Source organism: Colletes latitarsis, chromosome 2, assembly GCF_051014445.1.
Source record: "Colletes latitarsis isolate SP2378_abdomen chromosome 2, iyColLati1, whole genome shotgun sequence".
In the NCBI taxonomy this organism is placed as follows: Eukaryota; Metazoa; Arthropoda; class Insecta; order Hymenoptera; family Colletidae; genus Colletes; species Colletes latitarsis.
This window is the reverse complement of record NC_135135.1, coordinates 16,258,247-16,273,162: the sequence shown is the minus strand read 5'-3', so window position 1 is coordinate 16,273,162 and position 14,916 is coordinate 16,258,247. Positions and strand designations below refer to the sequence as shown.

Sequence of the window (14,916 nt, the reverse complement as noted above, 5' to 3'; positions counted from 1 at the left end):
CGTGTGTTCCCGTGACCAGTTTCGAGGTTCGATGTTTATAGATTGTTTGTACAAGATTTAACGTCAGGTTCACGATTATTCTTTCATCGTGAAGAAGTATTATTATACTATATCCCCTGTATTGTATCATACAACAATATCCCTTTGTATTGTGATATTTTTCATCGGTGCATATACAGCTTGTATCCTACATGCCTTGTTCGTTACTAGAAGGTACTTGTATGTATAATAGCATCTGCATATTCATAGTAGGTACACATACGAATATTTGGAATGCATAGTCAACGTATATTAAAATTATATATTATATATATATCGTGTTACAGGAAACAGGGGATCTTTTTCAGGATCATCCTACTGGATCGAATCAGGAAATTCTTTGCGATCTGAGACCTCATTGTGAAGATGCGAGCTCGAAATTCACAAACGAAACATTCCATAGAATTTAATACATGTTTTTTACCGGTTTTAATCATTCTTCGCACTCTGAAATCGAGTACATCTGTATCTTATGATTTAAAAAATATTTATTGCACGAATGCATTCCGAGTTTCTAATCGTGATGGACAAAATTGTTGATATCACAATATTTCACATTGAAAAATATACTTTTTCTCCACTTAGTTAGAAGATGATAGTTTGCTCGATTTATTTAATAGCTGTTTTCTTAAATCAACATGGAGTCTGTTTCATTAACGTTTCGCTAATTTTTGGCAAATTTTGACAACCAAAAGAAAAAAGTTTCATCACATTTGTTGTAACGTGAAATTTTATTATATCAACGATTCTTTTTACTGTGATTGAAAACTCCGGAATTTGATTGCATAATAAATATGTTTAAAGTCAAAGTATACGAGATCCGCAAAGCAATTAAAATCTATGCAAAAATGTGTTAAATTACACGGTGTTTGTGTTCTTGAATTCCAAGCTGGCTCAGATCACAAACTGGTAAGAGTTTTCCGATTTATGCTGTCACGATGTGAATAGATCCTGAAAAATGGTTCGCCATTTTGGGTAACACCCTATATTCGCACTTGTTTCCGAAACCCATATGTGTGAATTTCGTTTGAACTTTTTAGACTCCTCCCATTCTTTGTTATTTGCTCCCCTGGTTTGTGAAATGCCGGAATATTCCTTCGGAATGTACCACAAGAGATTACATACTCGATACGTCCTTGAATTTAAAAAAAAAAAATCAAAGTACAAATCGATAAATTATCCTTGAGCATAATCAATCTATTACTTGAATATGAAGAGATTTTACTTTAACGCTTTTTCAGGTTCAAATCAGTTTTGCGGTCTTCCCCGACAGCAAGGTTGATTCAGGTAAAGACAAGGTTTTTCATATTTTGACAGTTGTTTTATCACCGAGAGAAAAGTATATTTGTTGCGAGACTTTACGTAATAATCTAGGTAATGTTAAGTATTCGTATCTGTTCTTTTAAGTATGTTACGAGCGACTTGATCACTATGGGTCCGATGTAAAAATTAAAAAACGATATTATGGGCGATCCATTTGGTTCATATCGTTCGGGTGTCGAAAACTAAAAGCCTGAGGCAAAATAGGTTTTTGCGGGATTATCTTGTTTTTTCTTGCCCATTGAGTAACAATTAAAATGTATTCATAGTTTTCATTCACTGTGTTCAGAATGTACCTCAGACTGGATAACTGAAATATATTCATTTTTGTAATTGTTACAAAGTTCTAGGAAAGCAAAATAACCCTGCGAAACCGAGTCTGTCCACTGCTTATAGTATTCGAAAATTGAACGAAAACAGAACGAGTGGATCCCCTTTAAGTTCCAAAATTTATGGTCTAAATTTTTGGTGGGTGTAGCACTCAAACTAAACGAAATATTTTGTTGTGTAAAAAGGCAAAGAAATTGGGAAATTTTCTTTCCAACAAAATTTTGAAATTATCTTTCACAGCTTCTAAGTTCATTGTGTCTAGAATTCTTTGGATTATAGTGAACAAATCTTCGAACTTTTCCAGTATCTTCGAAAACATGTTTAATTCCTCTGTTCGAAAATATAAGCGGAAAAGAATTATATGGTTTCATTGAAAATTGACTAAAAGATAATTCTAACAATTCTGAAGAATTGCAAATTATGAAAAAGTGTATTATTTATCGTTAACGTCTCAGAATCGAATTGTTCGAGGCAAGAAAAGTTTCATGCCGGAAATAATTGTGATCAAGTTATTTGGTTCGTGCAGGGTTATTTTCCCATATAAAAAGGAACACCTACACATCTTTGTCATTTATCAATATATGAATAAAGTTAAACTATTCGAGGGGATAAACATAACAACGAGGAAAATAGGTTTTCCAGGTCATTGATATTTTTTTAAACGAAGTCTCATATTTTTTGTTGTCAATCTATTCTTATTAATGTGTCCAGAAGCCATAAGAAGTGCTTAGTAATTTGTAATACTTTAAGATAATTAACTTAAACGCAATCAAATTCAAAAATTTTTAATTACCATATAGTTTTCCGTTCGAATCGTACACAAATAGAAAAGAAAGTATTTAATTTTAATTAAATTCAATATGTCACGATTAAAAGAGCTTCAACACGAATATTTATTTAAAAAATTGTATGTGTATGTGTATAAATACTGATTCAAAGACCTTATGGCATCAGTCGATGATCATTAATAGGTAAGTTCACTTCGAAATTCATCGTCAATTATAATTTTTCATAATAGATATTGCTTTATATTATTTACATCGTAATGAATGTGTTCTGCAATTTTTTAACATATTCATAATAACTAATTTAGTCATGATTAAAGGAAAACTGATTATACAGAAATACATTATTTACTGCTCGCGATAATTAAAAATTGCTGTATGTCTAGAAAATCATTTATGCACGACATATAAAATGATTTAAATAACACCAATCATGACAACAATTATTTATTTAAATGATAACCAATGATTTTCACATGTTATTTGATAAAGAATACGTTTATTACTTAATTCTCAGTATTCCTTCTATCAGTACATTTATTAAACTTTAATGCACGTAAAATTAATTTTACATTTCAATTGTATAATACATTCCTCTTAGTTTACAGTCGCGAAATGATAAAATCAGGCTCCTTATTTCGGGAATTGTTCTTTAAACTATTCGTAAAATTTTTTCAAATGTTTTAAACTTAAATTTTTTCTTACTAGCGATACGTATTTCGTATTATTTTATCGATATCATCATCGCGGAAAAATGTTCCGATTATGTTTGTTTACTTTTCCCAACAATGCACGACTCTTATTCAAATTTGGTGCAACCATTACTAGCTCTGCAAGTGTTTTGCTTATTTAGCCATATAAAAGCATGATAAAACATCGATACATCAACGACAGTAAATAATTCTTTGAAAATATTGTACACGAGATAAATAACGTATTTTTAAGAATTTTTAATCGATTGATTGTATTAACGCCAAATACAATTTTGTAAAATAGAAAAATCATGATTCAAACACCCCTACTTTTGCACGAAATCCAACACAATTTAATTCGAACAAAACTCCTAACATACAGGATGTTAAATTTGTTGTTCGTTTATCAGACAACAGAAACTATAGAATTTTGGTTAAAAAGAGATCCATGGTCTTGAAATCTGTGGAATAACGACCTTGCAAAACGTATGTTTATTCCATCGAATAGTTTAACTTTGTCTTGGGCAATTTTTCATATATCTATAAGTAACGGAGATTTCTAAGTGTTTCTGTTTAAATATTTATCCTGTGTATGTATGTACAGTATGTATACGTTAAGAGCTCGTAAATAAATAGAACAGAAATGTTTCCGAGCGATCGTTCGACGAGATGCGATAAGAGCAAGTCAAAAGGACCGAAAACGAGCAACGAACAATGTCAAATAGATGTTAATCTAACAAAAATAATAATCTTCTTGTGTTGGTAGAAAAAATTCTTCAAAAATTAAATTCGAAAAGATTCAAGCATTCGTCTTGACTTCAACTTTCGTAATATACGAAGGTCAACGATTTCGTTAAGAGCTCGATACCTCTCGTATTGATCGCGTGGACAACTAGAACCAGAGATGGGCAAACTTTTCACTTGGATACAAATTCCGAATAACGAATAAAATACAAACAATCTTTGCTATGTTACATGTTCGATAAAAATTACAATCTTAATTGAAGGATCAAATCGCGTTTCACGTTAAACGAGTAAAAACTTATTCGAGTAAATCACTGCAAATGAAAATTTTGCCCGTCTCTGCAATCAGTAATCAATAGAGGCAGGAAGAATGCGAATTAGGCCAAATCAGTACAGTATTGGAGAACGAAATGTTACATTTCTCGTTTAATTTCCATCGCAGTATTTGTTACATAGTGTACATAATTAATCCGAGAGCGCATGATTGCTAGTTGCTTACACGTTCCTCTCCACCTATTTCTCCTGAAGTAATAATAGAGTATTATTATGTAGTACAGTATATATTTCATAATGATTATTTAGATATTACGATATCGTGCATAATAGGAGAAACGTAATTTTATTCTTTCATTTTTCAATATTGTTGATGATTTAGTCTTCCAGTCGACACTGATAAGCTGAAATTTAATATTGAAACAATGGATTACGAAATATAATTTGTTTATAACGTATATTCGATTAATAAGTAACGGATAAATATATTTTTTTTTATTCTCATCTGTTGCCTACGCGAAGTAAATAATATTAGTATTAAAAAACGAGCGCTATAGATCGGCCAATATTTCGTTTATTTGTTCCTTGCTCGTTTCAAATCCCTTCGACTCGGTCTAATTTCGTCTGGATCACGATTTTCTAAGGGGTGGGTGAACCAGAAACAATGGGAAGAGTCCATTTTAGCGTGCAGGCCAATCCGAGAGCTCGTAACGAATATTATACTGTATATGTATATATAATTTTGATTCTGGTATGTGTTTAAATTTGCAATATTGTATCATAGGATTCGTTATCCTGACACCTTTCTCTCGGTACAACATCGCTTTCAAAGCTTGTGAACATTTTTTTAATGATTTGCACGCAATAGCAATAGTAATAATAATAACACGGATGGTCACGGCATCGTCAATGACAACAGGATGTGAAGTTACACTTAAAAGTTCTTTTCCTTTTGTTCAATGTGACGATCACATATATGATATTTATATATATATAGTTTTGGAATTGTTGTAATTAAATGATTATATATATTTTTAATGGCTGACAGAGCGCTTTATCACTTACGTTCCTCAAGTTATTTTGCCGACATTGACTGACTGCTATAAAAGACTCTACATAATATTGCGCTATTATTCCACATAGCAAATTTTATACATTTTGTGCTCAGGCATTTTGCGACAATTTTTCGCCATTGACCGGCTCATCTTTCTTTCTATTACACGAGACACTTCTTCATTTAACTAATGATGCCGACGATAACGACTATATATATATATATGTTTAACCATTTATTTAATCAATTTTTTACTATTGTAATTTACCAATAATTATGATGTATCGATACTTAGGTAATCAACTTTAGGCGGAGGAAAATTTCTTGGGAGAACTGTTAGACATACTCGACGTCGATCATTTTTAGAACGTTCCATGATCATACAAAAATAATTATTTTCCTTTTAGTGATCCTATTTTCCTGCGATGGAAATCACGGAAGACATTTCAATTCTTTTTATATTCACGATAATTTTTTGGAAACTAAACTTGTAAATTGTTCAAATTCCATGCTACATATTTTTAGCATGCAATTTAAATAATTTAAAGTTTCCAAAAATTATTGCAAGTATAGAAAATTGACGTACACTATTATTTTCATTATAAAAAACGACAAAACTTTTTACGAACAAAGATGCCGGTTATATAATTCATGCGACCCATTTATATTGGCAAATCGAATATCTTCGAACCTGCTGACGATACTCAAAAATATTTCGAACAAAAGTTGAATGATTTCGGGGACCGCGTAATCTGATGCGAGTGAATTTTTCACTTTTACTCGAAACATTTTTTGCTATCGTCGACAATTTAGAAGGTACTCGAGGGGGTAGATTCGAACGAGTCACCCCGTGTTCTTACGTTCAACAGTTGAAGGAAACACAAAAGTGGGAGGAGAATATGTCAATTTTGAATTAGGTTCTCATTATTATACGTAAATTCCTGGATGGTATTTTAGAAATGAATTGCACAGATTTATAGACTCGAGATGGAATAAAATAATCCTCGTCTCTGGCCAACATTAGGTAGTGCTGTAATATTCGCTATTATTATTACGTAAAAACTGTTATCCGATATTTCCTTTTAGTCAGTACACGGGGGCGGGACAGAAACTTTATACACCCGAAATGTTTTCGTTATTTTTAGACATGGAGAAAAATGTTGTATACAAAAGTTCTACGGCATAAGGAGGGACGTATTGTGGAAGCGTAGAGAAGATCTCAAGATCGACCTTCATTTTGTAAAAAAATAGAATCTCGTACTTTGTTATCCTTAGCGCGATAGCGGCTATTTAGACGATTTCAACGAGCTATGCTACAAGGTAAACAGATAAATGGTAAGAATAGTGAGTAGTGCATTACTTGGAATTGACATTGTTAGGAAATAGTAACTCGTGGAATTATCGCCGATAGTATCGACTTAGGCGATGATTAGCTCGTGCGTCGATCAGTTAACGCTATGGAGTTTACATATGACTAGCGAGTAGACATGCTTCTCACTTATAGAGAAACTTAGCGAAACTTACGAAGAGCACAACCCTTGCACGTTGAACGATATCCATATTGCATCCATTATTCGCATCGAATGTTTCAAAGGTTGTACCAGAAATAAAATATTCAAAATAAAGAATCTTGAGAGAAAAAGATTGATGAACACGAGCAGCGAGTATACGAATAGGGAATAATTCTTGTTGAAATATGATAGAGCCTTCGATATTCGAAACAATAGAGACAAAATTCTTAGGTTAAGGGAATTTTCATATAATAGAATAAACACTTGTTTCATATTAAATTTATATTACATTCATATTACATTCATTCGAACAGAAATTTATATTTTTTACCTGGAAGAGATTTCAAAAAGGGCTTCATGTATTTGTACAACTCAAAATGTCGTACAACTTTTGAATACAACATATTTTCCCGTACCTGAGAATAACGAAAATATTTTAGGGAGATTGCGTTTGTGCTCCACGTTTATCGATACAATTCAAATCATCATCGATTGTTTCACTTAATTTTCTCAAGTTTAAAATTTAGAGTCCAATGAAAATCTGTAAGTATAACGATCAGATACTATCGATGACATAAGTCGTTGATGTATTACGGTTACTTCTTGTTAAAAGTCTGGATTATTACCACCACTGTTTATGCGAATCACCCATATGGTACAAATTGTCCCAGTATCACAGATTCATATTAATATACATATACACATAAAAATGCTTAACTACACACAGTTTCATATTTTAGATTAAGGGAGTATTCCCGCCTAGACTGCAATTGTTTAACGATTTTTTTTAGAAATTTTTATGAAAGGAAGGTATCCTTTTCCATTCAATTTGAATCAATTCGTTTAGTTCTATCTTTAAAGAGTATTCAGAATTTTTTTCATATAAAAATATTAAAAGCTTTGGAACTTACAATGAATCCAATGAATTATGTAAAAATGTTGAAAATTAAAAATTTTACAGCACTTTAAGTCAAATAATCGACTTCGTATATTTCTTTTTACATTTAGCGAATTAAAAAAAATAGTAAAAAACATCGGATTTTAAAAATCCTAATTTCGAACTATAAAGACACGCGTGTTGAAGAGTTCCTGTAAATTTCGTGCCAATCGGTCAACTAGAACTTGAGATATCACTGCAATTGTCTGTACGCTTCTTTTTTTAAGGCATTGATTGAATTCATTGTAACACTCATAATTTTTAATATTTTAATACGAAGAAAATTGTGAATACTCTTGAAACGTAGAGCCAAAAGTATAAATTCAAACCGAATGAAAAATATACATTGAAAAATTGCGGACTTGGTCTTTGATGCAAGTAGAAATATCGGTTTATGGTCGGACGCGTCAGTTTAGTCGTACGGAATTTCACTTGTTTTTTTATATATTTTCAATTATCTCGAAAAGGAAGCTTCTGACGAAAAAATGTTATTCCCTATTTTCAACTCACTTTTGTACATAGAATCAACCCCCACCCTCCACATTTGCATTACCTGTCCGGATATACCCTGTATACAACTTTGACTTCGACACAAGTAGAAGATATCGGATTCCGGTCGGACGCGTCTACCAAATTATATTACATTTCACTTGTTTCAGATATATTTTTAAATTTGATTATCTCGAAAAGGAAATCCCGAACGAAAAAATGGTATCCCTTCTTTTCGACTTATTTTGCACGTAGAATCGCGCCCCCCTCCCTCGATTTTATCCCTGTATACAGGGTGTCCCACTCGACTGGGAACAGCTGTAACACCAATTTATAATTCACAGAGAACGAATTCTAGCAAAGATTAAACGATCAAGAAAATACCAAAAATTTACAATTCGTAGAGAAGAAATCCTAGTAAAATTAAATGATCGAATAATAAATAAACGTAATGGAATTATGATATGGTCGAAGCATCGAGGAGTGACGATGCGTTAAGATTTTAGAACGAAGCGAAATAAGAATAATCGTAACCAGATATTGGTTACGCGATAGAACTTGAGTAGAACTAAAAATTACTTTCTCCACATTTGATCTGTCGCTCATTTGTAGATGAACGGGATGTGCATGTTGCCGGTAACGCGAAGAAGTACGGTGGTCGTTGGTGGTAGTGAAAAGGGTGACAACGCCGATAATAATAGCTGTAGCTCCTGTGGTTCCACTGGTGATGATGGTTGCAATTGTGAAAATGCTAGTGATGTCTGCACCCCTCGATTGGGTATTCGCAATACCGTGAATAGCGCCGATGTTGATAGCAATGGCTGTAATGCGAATCCTCGCAAATCCCTAACTGTAGAGCCACGTCAGTCTCGTGCCCAGGGCATAAGAAAGCTCCAGAAGTGTCTGAGCACTACTACCAACCATTATGAGATGGATTCCTTGTCGTTGAACAACTTTCCGGCGACCTCGCTATTCTCTAATCAGCGTAACACCGAGATACGAAGCAATCCGTCGATCGTTCCACAACCTTCTTCGAACTACCAGAATATTCTCTTCAACACCAGACAGTATAACAGCTTTGGTAGTATCTAAACGAATTATCATTTTTATACAATTACTATAAAAATTACGTAGACCATCGATTTTGTTTCTATGTTACATGAATGAGACAAGTCTATTCTTCTCCAAGTGCTTTTTTCTCCGTTTTGTTGTCAGTTTGATTTCATTCTCGGTAGAACGACTATTTCTGCGACTGGTCTCGCTGCCATACGAAACCAAAAAATCTCCTGAACGGCGTTTGTTACCACGTACGAGAAAAAAACATCGAGCGTAACTCGACCAGAGAATATTTTTTGCCGAATAATTTACGAAATGTATTTTAGAAAAGATTTCGTGAATGGTTCGTGGCTCTAGAAAACTAACATAGCTTGACATCGTAACCATTCTGCGATGAACATTTATTAACGAAATGAACGTCGTTGCTGATTAAAGACTCATAAGGAACGTGTCCATCTCAAGTTATTGTCTGCGCTGTTATAATTTGTCATATCTGTCTGTCGAAGAACGAAACCACTAGATATTTATTGAAATAGATAAACGAAAAGAAATTTCTACGGTAGGAGTACTGCATCTTTGCTTTTGTTTCTACTATCAATCTCGTATTTATCCATACTTCTATTTGAAATATCGAGAGATTTTTTAACGTATGTTGATATGAAAAATTAGATGAAATATTTCAAATCTCGAAAGTCGCTGTTTTCAAGATTGGTCTTCGTTATCGATATACTTTTTTCGCTGTGTCCGATTAAAAAAAGATACTGTCTGGTCCTTGCTGAGTGTGGATATATACCTTCCGGCAGACTTTACTTCTCTGCATCGCATCTTTGTTTCTTAATGATCTGTTCACATTCGCTCTTGATCAAAAACCACTTTCTTCGAGAGCACACAATGGCACATCATCTAACTTGCATAATTTCTAGTTTTCACTCTGCACATTTCATGAAGAATACTTTCTTCCGCGTTCTAACCGATTTTCCTCTTTCTCTCTTCTCTCTCTCTCTCTTTCTTTCTTTCTCTATTTCTTACTTTTCAATTGACTTTATTTTCTCTAATAGATGTGGCCTAACGATACGTTTAAACCGACTTTTTGGTTCGATGTACGATCTATGGAATATCGAACACGCAGGGTGTTAATAAACGCCAGCCATATTTCTTACGGATCGATTCTGTAGCACTAAACTTTATTAAAAAGTTCACATTGCAAATAGTTAGCAATTTTTTGCAGGGTGTTTGACAAGAGACGTAAAAAATTTTAACGATTTTATATGTCAGGTTGAAACGAAACTACGTTTCGAACAGACTTTTTAATACTTTTTACGAACAGTATTCGTTGAATTGAGCATCTGTATGTGTATACTATAGACTTAATTAATTGGGTCTAAATTCCTGTGTTTAGCTTTCATATTCTCGTCTCGAGATTTGATCAAAATTTGTTTGTGGCGAGTAGTTTTTTTGTAATCTTAAAATTAAATTCTACGTGCATAACTTTGGCTCATTTTGGCATTTAGAGTTACTCTTTATTGTTGAACACCTTGTATCATCGCATAGTTCATAATTAGGAAAATAAGTTTATGCATTTGCCTCGTAGAAACATTTTTTCTCACGAATCGTCAAATAATGGAATTTTGAAAACGATGGAAATATCTTTAACGCGAAATTGGTCGTCATTTTGGGGTAAAAAATCGATCCTAAGTAAATATGCTTGGATTTTTATTGAAATCTTGTATGTGTGCGCGCGCGCACATGCGTATGTGTATGTATGTATACAGAATACGTACGAAAACTATTAGAGACTTCTTAAGGATGTTAAAAGAATGCCTTTTTAGTGAAAAATGCATAATCGCATTATTGCTACTGAAGTTTTGTTTCTCCGTATAAAGTGTGAACTTTCTGTGTATATTTTGTTTTTGAAAATCGGGTCGTCCTTTATTTTCGAGCTTTGAAGTGTCTTTGAGAGTGTGGAATGTGTCGAACGTGCAATAATTATACAAATAATTAGAACTTACATCAATTATTGTTATCCAGAAAAAAAGAAATATATAGCATTATATGTATAGTAGCTTCTATAATTTTATAAGCATAAACGAGATGCAGGAGTCCATTTTAAAAATTTTAACACGTTGACTGCCACGCTATATTCTTAAAAAATCATACCGAGCCTTGAAATTAATGTTTAATACTTACTTATTTGTTCGATCGTTCAACTTAAACTTATTTGTTTTACACAGAAATACGTTGTGACGAAAAATGGTCCCTCGCAATTTCAATTTAGTTTACAGAATTTTTGTCAGCCTTTCATGTAAAGTTACTTTGATTTAAAATTCAGTTAATATTTAAAAATTGATTTCCATTAACGAATTTTCATTTACTATTATCATTAAGAATTGAATCCATAAAATTCTGTCAATTGTTTTCGCGTGATCTGGCAGTGAAAGTGTTAATTACAATCGTCGAGTCGAATTTACAGTAGATTTGAAATTTTAACATACGTATAATGCTCGTAGCAAATATTCCAAACTTCAGTTAATATCGAACATTCCTACGTGATTTTTGGAGAAAAAAATAAGGATCAACCTAACCGGCGATGTATGGGTGCTGTAATTAATTTTTGCTTCTAGCAATGTAACCGAATAAGTTTGGGGCATAGTGTCTGTGATATACTTGCTTAAGATTGACTGACTTCTTCGATTTAATTACAACATTTTTTGTTTATTTATGTGGCGTTCTAACCGATTTTATGACAGAATAGATACATCTGATCGACTTGATGAATGTTGAATAGATGTGTGAAAGATGTTATTCTGTGAAACTATCCTGTCAAGAGAGATATACTAGTCGTGATAGTTGTTGTTTTTGCTGTCACTGTTATTATTATTATTATTGTTGTTGTTGTTGTTATCGTTGTTGTTATTGTTGTTCTTGACATTGCTACCATTACTTGGAACACTGTTTAACTTTTTCATTCACACTCTGACCGACTCTCCAAGCGATTCCTCGTTAATTTGTAATAAGAATGCTACGTGTCGGAGATGTGTAATGTGGTAAACGTTGCATGCTCGTCGTTATTATAGAAAGCTATTGCCCATACAGTATTTAATTTTCCATTTATTGTTGGGACTGCTGGTCGCGTAGACAAGTACGACAGTTCGTTTCAACGGTCGAGGAGCTCGAGCATGTCGTCGCTCGAGAACATCACTACGGAAACCATCAGCTGCCTTACGTTCGCAGATTCCTACACGAAAAAAACTGGTATACTTCTTCCTATACTTCTTATTCGCCGATTTTACCCGCCAAACGGGTTCATTTTACTGTAAACTTTTCCAAAAAATCAATTCTTTGCTTCACATCTTCTCTTGTAAACTCTTTGTTCCTTCTATATTTCTTTTGTTCGTAAAAATGGTAGAGCAACTTTAAATAGTTCTTCAGTAGAGCACCCCTTGACACTAGATTTACAGAACTCGCCAGCTTAGCATAAATATTATTTTTTAGCTATGACTAGCTATTTGAATGGAATTTTTGGGAATTAAAATTATCTTTTCCCCCAAAAAAAAAAATTTATAAATGCTTGCAATCCAATCGAGTTGTAGTGCAAATGATTAAAGTACGCTATAACGGATTTTAATTGTACGAGTGCTCGTAAATCTAGCGTTAGAAACGTTGGCTTTTTGGGAGAAGTTTGCGTCACCAAAAGTGCTTTTCTTTTTTCAATTCCTCAAGATACCACTCCCGTACCAACGCTGTGGATTGGTACATCTTTAGGATCTATACAAACGATGATATTTAATACGCCCGCTCGTGGAGAACGACACGCTCATCCGGTTGCTGTTTCTACATGCAGTAAGTGTTATTCCCTCGTTCGACAAAACGTATAGAGAATAAAACGTTGATTCGTGTAACGCGATACGTGTTTTATTTTCAGATGGATCTACTTTTAAATTAAAGGGTTGCATTCTATCGATGTCCTTCTTAGATTGTAACGGTGCCCTCATTCCATACTCTTACGAATCTTGGAAAGACGAGTCTGTGGACGGCAAAGAACGCAATAGTATGTTTCGATACTCATCTCATCGATACGATTATAATTTTTCGTCTTGGTTAAAATTTGGTTAATAAAATGAAATCATAATATCGCGTTCTTCTTGTTAAAGAGAGCCAAGGTAAATGTACAAATAGTCGGATGTCTCCGTCGATGACCACACAAGCGACCACTGGAGAGGGCTTCGAAGATCGTCAATTTATTGTATTAACATCTGAAAAACAGGCGAGGGTCTTAGCGTTGCCATCGCAGAATTGTTTATATAGACAACAACTGGCTGAAACTCATATCGTTATCAAAGCCGAAATTACGTCTATAAAAGGTACGTTATGGTTTCTTTACTCTACGTACCACACAACTGTATCTCTCTCTGTAAAGGATGGATAATCCTTTCGAGACAATTTTTTAATTTTCATATTCGTAATATCACATTTTAGCTAAAACGGTTCTTCCCAGGTCATGTTTTCTAAACTATTCAGACGATTCGTATCGTAAAGTGTATTGTTACATTTACATAAATAAATTTTGTTTTTCAGATAATGTTTGCCTGGTTTGCTACGTTTCAAATGGGCACGTAGCTGCGTACAGTTTGCCAAGTCTGAGGCCATTGATAGACGTCGATTTCCTGCCTCTTATAGATTTGAGGTAAGAAGAATAAGTATTTCGTTAAGTTTAGCTTCATAGCAGTTATTGATGCGAAATAATAATTATACTTGCACACGGTATAATAATGCACCATATGCTATTACAATACTGCAACATTTTACACATTGCTGAAAGTAGCGTAATATTCATTGTATTACTGACATAGTTACTTTCTCCACTAACTCTTTCGATCGACTACCTTCGAACTATAATATAAAAATAGAATTTTTTATATTCATTATACTCAGAAGCTTGATAATGTCTTTTGAAATTAAATCTTCTAACGATATTAAATACAAGCAACCGTTGTTTTTACTATTCACAAGAAAGTTTCAGAAATATTTCAAACAGTTATCTTTATATTATCTGTACTGTGTCTACTATAAGAGAAATTACGAGTTAATAATTATTTTTCTGCAAATAGACCATTCGATGCTATTAGTTTCTACATTTATAAGTGAAGTAAAGTAATTAGAAATTTTTTACGAATCATGGCTTATTCGGTCTTTGATACATGTATAATTGTGTAGCTATTTTCTCATGCCTCATACTGTTTGCACTAAATGCACAGTTTTATTCTACCATGATGGTTGTGCTCGTTCTTTTTATATGTACATTAGCACGTGTTATGATACGCTGATATAGTAAATAAAGTTTTATTTTTCAAGCGACAAACAAACGTTTTGTTATTATGAATGTTGTAGTTTCAAATACTATAAGTATATTTATAGGGCACAAGTCCTTTTCCGGTAACAGTAAAGATTCAGGTTCGCGGATATATTTAATCGACAGAGTTTCAGTTCCTCTTTGAGTGTTTCTTCGCAAGTTCCACAAGTACTTGAGTTTAGTGCGATTTTGGTGGTACGATGATCCGTTTCTTCCTCAGTCTGTATAGTATGAGGGCTGGGGGAGATTCCAATGTAACAAACTAACGCTTGAGAGCAGAAAATATTGCACAAATGAGATTTCTATCGAGTAATGAAAGCTCCAAATTAGTGGGTT

At 33.3% G+C, this 14,916-nt stretch overlaps 1 protein-coding gene across 10 annotated transcripts in view; it reads left to right on the top strand.

Moving 5' to 3' along the window:
- The window catches only part of Tomosyn (syntaxin-binding protein tomosyn), a 53,700-nt gene that overhangs the window by 31,743 nt on the left and 7,041 nt on the right, over positions 1-14,916 (top strand). For 2 of the 10 annotated variants that reach the window (XM_076783707.1, XM_076783706.1), the window contains 6 exons: positions 8,787-9,255; positions 12,366-12,482; positions 12,951-13,070; positions 13,153-13,278; positions 13,382-13,591; positions 13,806-13,914. In XM_076783707.1, the coding sequence (XP_076639822.1) occupies positions 8,787-9,255; positions 12,366-12,482; positions 12,951-13,070; positions 13,153-13,278; positions 13,382-13,591; positions 13,806-13,914 (1,151 nt within the window). Of the gene's footprint in view, positions 1-1,280; positions 1,329-8,786; positions 9,256-12,358; positions 12,483-12,950; positions 13,071-13,152; positions 13,279-13,381; positions 13,592-13,805; positions 13,915-14,916 lie in introns of all 10 variants that reach the window. The other 8 variants (XM_076783712.1, XM_076783710.1, XM_076783711.1 and 5 more) reach the window with 4 other exon arrangements.